General features: G+C 41.6%; 1 protein-coding gene across 1 annotated transcript in view; it reads left to right on the top strand.

The window, feature by feature from the left end:
* LOC103612251 (protein AHNAK2) overlaps positions 1–7,872 on the top strand; it is a 64,371-nt gene that overhangs the window by 31,875 nt on the left and 24,624 nt on the right. The window contains 1 exon segment of the mRNA XM_017728944.1: positions 7,463–7,539. Within this exon segment, the coding sequence (XP_017584433.1) occupies positions 7,463–7,539 (77 nt within the window).

The following is a 7,872-nucleotide window of genomic DNA, read 5'->3' as shown; positions in this document are numbered from 1 at the left end:
CAGCTCCTGGCTCTGAGAGAAAGGCAGATGTGCTGTGCATTCACTTCCCAAGCCCAGTTTGTTGTATAGGTGAAGGGGTTTCTTTCAGAGGGGAGAAAACTGCAAGATGCCTAATCAATATATTGGATAACCAAATAGCTGCAGAGTAGTTCTCACTAGGGTTTCTGAAGCTAGTAAGCAAGTGAGAGCTCTTCATTTGCAACATGTTCCTGAAACCCTTCTTAAAACCCAGATTATCCAGATGGGCAGTGACACTCAAGGAAATTTTAGTTGGGTATCTATACAACTTTTTATAGCATGGTAGAGACTCAATTGCAAGTAAAACCCAACTGCAAGTATATCCCACAAGATAAAACTGTTGAGGGTCCCAGGAGATAAAACTGTTGAGGATCAGAGTAGATTAGACCAGTCTTTATTGCTTTATTTGGCTATGAATTGCTAACTCACTTTCTGTCCAAAAGGGTGGTAAGCAATTTTGGTTCAGTCGAGGAGTTTGGCCACACATAGCATCAACTGCTAAAAATTGATTCCCTTCTCTTACCAACTTATTGAGAACAGTGGCCCTGCAATCCTGGAAAAATCATAATTGATAATTATCAGAGAGGGTCCTAATTCACTATCACAATAATTATGCAAGAAAGCACTGTAGGAATTCATGCAGGAAGTAAAACACAGACTGGATGCCCATTCTGTCACATAAAACCTGAGGGAGAGGAAAATTCCTGCCTAAGACATGCAAGACAGGGACACAGGGCAGGAAGTTACACCTACTCCCCATGCAAACAGACTAAAACTAGAGATGATACAAAACTTGTGCTTCTGAGACAGAACTGTGGCCTAGGGGAAACAGCACTGAACCTCTGGTTGTCTGCTGGGTACCATGAGCATTTCTCCAGCTACCTTTTTCACTCTGCCATTTGTAGCTGTGCTTTAGTGAGGAAGGAGAGGGATGGACCAGGAAAAAAAACCTACAGGTATCAGCCACTGCTGCCTGCTTTTGCTTTCTCTTTTGGACATCACTCCATTCATGTTCTCGCAATAAACTTTAGTTAAGAGCTTATTTTCAAACTCTCTGTTACTTGTAGGAAATGTTATTCTGTTTCAGTAAGAGATGAAATATCAGATTAATTAAATGCTTTAGTAAATATTTGATTCTAGCAGAAGAGTTATGTGGATCTGGCCAAACTATATTTCCTATATAGCCAAGTAACCAATAAATGATGATAGCTAGATGAAAGTCATTAACTCAGGATCTGGGAAATTTCAGTTTGACAACTGGAAAGAAAAAAAAGTCCCCTGTGCTTTTCATGTTAAAATATAACTTAAGCTGAGAAGGTCTGTGCAGAGCCCCACCAGAGTGATTTATTTTCATGCTCTGAATTGTTCTATGGTTTCTATTAAGTTTATCTTTACCATCAGAAGAAAGGTGGCCCACTGTAAGAATAAAGAACTCCTCTCTGATCAGCTTTCCTAAAGGTTTTGCTCCTATTGTGAAGTGTGAGCAGGCATGCTTTTAATACTTTTTAGAGCTTATCAATAAACACACACTCATGGGAAAGCCATTCACTCTTCATCTGGGGGCTCTTAGTTTCTCTTTTTATGGTAGTGTTTATATCAGTTCTTAGTTGCCAGTGCTCTTACACATCTTTCCTGATATTAGTCAACCTGTAGAAAATGCCCTATAAAATATTACAGAGCTCAGTGTGGTCTGCAAGAAACCTTAATTCCCGAGACATTTCTCTGCTTGGATGTACTTTGCAGAGCAGAGTACTGTTCCTTTTGATAAAAGTAGGTGTTAACTTCATGGACAGTCCTCTGGCTGGGCAAGGAGACTCATGCTTGTAACTCACATATATGTTCTGTTTTCAAAAGGTTTTGAGACGAAATGATTTGAAGGCTTTTAATGAAGTACTCTAACAGCCGACAAGGGCAGCTTAACATACCAAGGCAATGAAACAAAACATCTTGTTCATGCCTTGAATGGAAGGAAACTATTCACACACGTTGGTTATTCGGGAGTAGCTGCTCCTTTAGCACGACTGTGCTACAAGCCCCTGTTTTCAGCTCCCAGGTCTGAGCTACATTCATCACAGCACAAGTATGCAGCCCAGGGACAGAGTGCAGCCAAGGGGCACTGCCAAACCAGTGCAAAACAAAGGCAGGAGTGTAGCTTGAACACCGGCCCAGCTGGTTCTGATAGCATCCCGCTGATAATAAGGCCTGTTAAACTCCTTCAGCAGCAAAATCTTTATCTTCATTCCACAGAGCAGTCCTTTGTCTTCACCCCACAGAAATTTCAGGGCTTGGTGGGGAGGGTCCCACTCCCAGCACAGGCTAGAGGGGAAACACTAAAGGGGCGGTGCTGATCCTCACTTTAACACCTTTTCTGGGGCAGAACGGCTGCTTTCCCCAGTGTGGCAGCCATTCCGTTCAGAGCTGCCAAGCTGGTTCTTCTAGGTGGAGCTGCTGGGTGCCCCCGCTGTCACGCTGGCAGCGGTTCAAGTGAAGTAACATGACATTCCTGCGATGCAGGGCTGGGAGAGGCAGCCTTCTCCGTGACTGAGTGCCCACATCTCCCCATGGCCACGGATCCTGCCCAGATAGAGTGACAGCCGCAGCATTCCCGCTGCGCTCCAGCCATGCCCCAGAGCCCTGCCCAGCAGTTGTTGTAACTCAGTCCGCGGGATCTTGCAGGACAATGGAATGAATCCAGGTCTCTGGAATGCACTAGGAAATCTCTGTAGTTTCTGTACAAACCTCTTTGATTTTTTTTGCTGGTGGTTTTCCCCAGCATCACTGGAGCTGCTTACTGGAAATCCCATGAACCTTCTGGAGCTCGTGGTCGAGCCTGCACAGACTGTGCGAGAGCCTGTGCCATAAAACGTGGTTTAAACCTCATGGCAGCTTCCTTCAGGAACACAGTACATGCATAACAAGGTTTATTTGCAGATACTTTCATATTCTTATCTTTGCAGCTGATGCTTGCAGGATCATTTTTCCTCCAGCATTGCTTGCTTGGAAGTCAGGTGAACTTACCTATCTGAAAAAGAGCTCTTGAGAGGCCAAGACAAATGCCAGGCATGTGCATAGTGTTCCTGTTATCAAGTGCTTTCCTGAACTGGGGCCCACGATTTAAAATATTCTAACTATTCTAAGTATTCCCTATTTCAAATACAAGAAGTGAATCAGAAGGGGCTGCAGGACTTCACAGCAGCACTGCTCAGGCAGCTGTGAGAGCTCTGAGGGAGGAAAAGGAATCCCAGTAATTGCGATACCTGCAAGAGAGGGAGAACAAGCTGTGGAGGAAAAAAATTAGGCAAACCATCCATCTGGAGAGAGGGATGTGGTTTTAAAAACAAAAGACATTCTGGGGCAATGCATTAGTAGTTACCAGGCATTCACACACGAGGAATAACAGGCCCACTGACAGGATGCCTGAGGGCAGAGGGACAGACAGACATGCAGGTACAGGGACTGATGGTTGCAGGAAGAGAGGAATGATACAGGAGCCAGCTGAAGCTGTCCATGACAGCAGCCATGCACATCTTTGTTTACAAGAAGAGATAAGCACATGAGGGAGCACGGTGAAAACTGCCGACCTCCATGTATGAATTCTTTAGTGGGTGAAACACAATTCCAACAATGACAATGACATTAAATTATTACTGTTGTCGTTTGTCTTGAAAATATTCATTCCTCCTTCTCCTTATTAATAACACAAATGAGGTTATGTGCCCAGAGTGTGCTTTGCACTGTCAGAAAAGACCAGATCTAAAGATGTCCCAGCCTTGTGCACATGTCTAGGCACAAGTTTTCTAACTGGCTATGGGCTCAGAGCTATTTCCACAACACTGCACAAACAGACTATTAGTTCCTTGTCGCAGCTTAGAAATGGTAACTAGCAAATGCCAAAATCCTCATAAAGAAAAGGCACAGGTTGTGACCTTAAATAACAATAAGTGAGTGAGCAAAGCATAAAACTTTTCACCTGTGGACAGATATTTACCATGGATCAGGTTTCTTTCTGTTAAGAGAAACTATTTTTTGAAGTAACATTGAAGTTGATGCAAAGAAAAGTAAAATGCTTAAAGATAAGAGCCGGTTACTTAAATTCACTATTCATATGCAAATATAACTTTAGTAGAAAATCTTAAAAAGCAAAAAGCCCAAATCGAAGAATTGCAGAGAAAGGGCTGTAGTCTGGGAGCAGAGAAGCTAGGATGAGCAGCTAAAGACATTATTGTTTCTTTTATTAACATCTCTGGTATTCTCATGTACTGTTTTATTTTATTTTGAAGTATAAAGACCACAGGAATTTTATATGCCAGTGTTCTGATTAAAGCCAGGTTTCTCCTTACACAATACATTAAAGCACACTTGATTTAAATTCAATGACACTGTCATACTTGGAATTCATTATATTATATCAAATGTGATTTTGGAGACTGCTGCCCACTGAATGTGAATACCAAAAAAATAACCTGTTTTTACTTTTTTCTTGTGGTTTTTCCCAAACAGTCCATCTGGGTTGCTAAGCTAAAGATAAAATAATTTTTAAATAATTGCATTTCAAGAAGCAGATACACATTTCAGTCACATGATATGAAAATGATCCAGCCTATATAACTCCTACTGCTTACTTTCAAAAAATTCCCTTGTTCTGAAGTCAGTCCAGTGGCTATTAGAAGTAGTCACTGATGTAAATTCCATCTTGTTTATGAAAACATTTTGAACAAAGCATTGATTGTCCAAGGTCCATAAAAAAAGTTAAAATCTATAAAATGTTGGCTTCGCTACTATTCAGGGCATGAGAATGACATGCATATAAATCATAGTTTATTGGCACAGGCTTTTCTACTCAGAAAGACAGCTTTGCTGAAAACACACTGTCATTCCCCTCTTTTATAGATTCCTTTTGAAAGTATTCTGAATCGGGAAATAATCAGAAGCAAATCTTAGTCTACAGTAGGAATCAAGGGCACAACAAGTCTTACATGACACGGGTTAACTATCGTAGAGGCACAGCCTAGGCAGAGTTTGGGGAAATTGGGGTGGATGGAAAGGCCTCGGTGTGAAGCTTTGGGAGGGAAGGTCATCTGTGTATTCGATGCCCCTCCACACAGTCTCACTCACATCTCTGTCAGCCCTGGGGACAGTAATCTGTTCCTCGAGTTTTTTAGGAAAAGGAGCTACTATCACCGTTTAGGAGAGGTACTGGACTTGCATGGCTCTAGTTCCAGACAACTAAAGTGTCACTGAATTTACACCAGAGTAAAACAAGAGAAACAGCAGTGAACCAGCCTAAGAAGTCTCACAGATAATTCTTTCCTGTTTCTTTTCCAGTAGCAAAATCATTGGCAGCCACTAGGGATCAATGCTGCAGTTAACATTGAACTGCTGCACTGAAGAGCATACACTCCAGCAATCCAAGCAATTTTCTGTTAAGTCACTCTACTGGACTGCAGGGCTTGTGGGTGGGATTCTCCCAAGTGAAAAATATGGCAATGTCACAAAACTAAGTCCTTACTATTTCTTGGAATTTTAGTAACAGCCATAAAATTTATTGTTGGCACCTGAATCTTTAGAAGCAGTAAGCAAATTAAACAATCAAACCTCAATCCTGCAGCTCTTCCCCTCATATGATGCTTATTAAAATACATGTGGTGAAGTGCTTCATGAATGGATTCCAGAATTTTCAAACAGAAATGCCTGAAATCAGGTTCATAAATCCATGTCTAAATTTTTTTAACAAGGTTATGCTAATTTTCCAGTTTTCTTGAGCTTCTGAAGATTGCAAATGCTAGAGCTTTTAAAAAAAGAAATCAAGCAACATTTCAAGCAGGTCTTTAATCTGAGTTAGAATCAGCATTAAAACAATTTTCTAGAATTTTCTAGAATTGTCCATTGTAGGTGTCAGGACTAGTGCTGTGAAGGCTAAAGGAGGCATGGTCTGGCAGCCCTGATGTGTTCTGGGTTGATCCCAGTTCCCTCGAGCAGGACAGCTGATTATGATGCTGTACATATGTCTAATGAGGATTGCCTTCTACTCTATCAAGTCTGGAAATTTGACCCATAGACTGTTACAGGATATTCCCACTGGAAGTGCACTATTTCCATTCATCTTAACAAAGTGGTCCATCACTGATCATGGTGACATAACTCTTTCAAAACTTTGCCTGTACTATATAATTTCATATTCAAAAAATCAAGGAAAAAAGAAACAGAGGAGACCAGAAACTATGAAGAGTGACCAGCAAAATCCCAGCCACTTTAACAAGAGCTTGGCAATGTGTGTAGGTCAGAGTGATTGCAGACATGACTAAGTCGTGCCATCTTGTCTGCACACACAGCATGTAACATCCAGAAATGTTGTGTTCCAGCCCAAGGACTCTCCACTGAAAACCGACAATGAGTTGCACAGTTCTTCTTGTCAATTGTTTTCTCTAGTTTTTGAGCATATTTTTAAGCCAGAGGATCTATTTAGGAGAGCCAAAACTATGTATAGTAATGGCAGTTGCAGAACTGAGTGTCAGAGAGCTAGACAGCCTGATGGCTTGGAAAAAACAAGCATGGAGACAGGAAAGAGACATAGTTATTAGGACAAGGACTTGGGTATGTGAATAGCTGGTGCATTAGGGAATATGTAGTTCAGCCACACTGTCCTCTACTGGCTAAGCCTGGATCTCTGAAAACATGTTCTAATTCATGCTGGTTTCATTCTTTGTTGCCCAATTTAAGGCATTTCAAGAGAATCATATTTTCAGACAGCCCATCTCCTTTGGCTCATCTCTGTCTGCCCTCAATACTTCTAAAAACTAAGAAAACAGAGTCTTTATGACTATCAACGCTTCATGATGTTTACTCTCCTGTTTTTAAGACCTTTGTCAGAAGCAGAGTTTCAATATGCAGAATTTCAGTCAATTTAATTTATTGGGAATTAAAAAACTTTTAATTACTGATTTTGATATTTTGAAGAATAAAATAACTCAGGGAAGAACACTTCAGATTCCCTCTGTACACCTCTCCTCCCCTTTTTCTGGTCTCCGATCCCTCTAAGCCTTCATTGTGGGCTACACTCAGTCCCTTTGGAAAGGTGGGGGCTGGTGCAGGAGTCAGCAGATGGTCACTGCTTTTCTTTTTCCAAAGATACCAGAAATATGAATATCCAGAAATGTAAAGGCTTTTGTGAAGGAGAAAAACCCCCAGATGGGAGAAAATGTAGAACTAGAAGTTAGCTGATTATAACCCCTGCCCATGGCTAGTAGGGAGAACTAGATGGTCTTTAAGGTCCCTTCTAACCCAAACCACTCTGTGATGCCAGGAATCTAAATTAAGGCAGGCCTTTCCACTGGGCTGTGCACATCCTTCACCGTGCTGGTCCAGAGGATTTCAGCTTGCAAGCTGACTGCTCTATGCTCTGTGTGGATCCTGCAAGCACCAACAACCTGTGTGCTGCTTTCAGGTTCTGGACGACAGCTGAGACCAGCTGAGCCCCCAGGAGATGCTGATGCCGATGCTGATGCAGAAGATGAAGATTCTGTGAGTTTTTTAGAGTTGAATTTTTCTGTGATGACAGTTTGGCAAAATGGGATCTTAAATATTTTGTTTATAGCTGGGTCTTGCAGATGATCTTCCTCCCTATTAAAAATGTTGTATTTTAGCTTGGGATTGTCCTGCCAGCTCAAAAACCAGAAAGATGTTTCAATGTAAAGGCATCTGCTCTTTGCCATGGTTCATTGGCATAAGTTTACTACCAAGACTTAGCAAACTATTACATGGCTGTTAACTACAGTAACTCTTCTTTAAAGATTTAGACAGTTTAGGTTCCCTATTGTCTGACTGCAGAAGGAAGAATGCCAAGTGCTTGTCAGC

The sequence above is a fragment of the Corvus brachyrhynchos genome, unplaced genomic scaffold, assembly GCF_000691975.1.
Source record: "Corvus brachyrhynchos isolate BGI_N302 unplaced genomic scaffold, ASM69197v1 scaffold1, whole genome shotgun sequence".
In the NCBI taxonomy this organism is placed as follows: domain Eukaryota; kingdom Metazoa; phylum Chordata; class Aves; order Passeriformes; family Corvidae; genus Corvus; species Corvus brachyrhynchos.
This window is presented reverse-complemented; position numbering and strand designations above follow the sequence as displayed.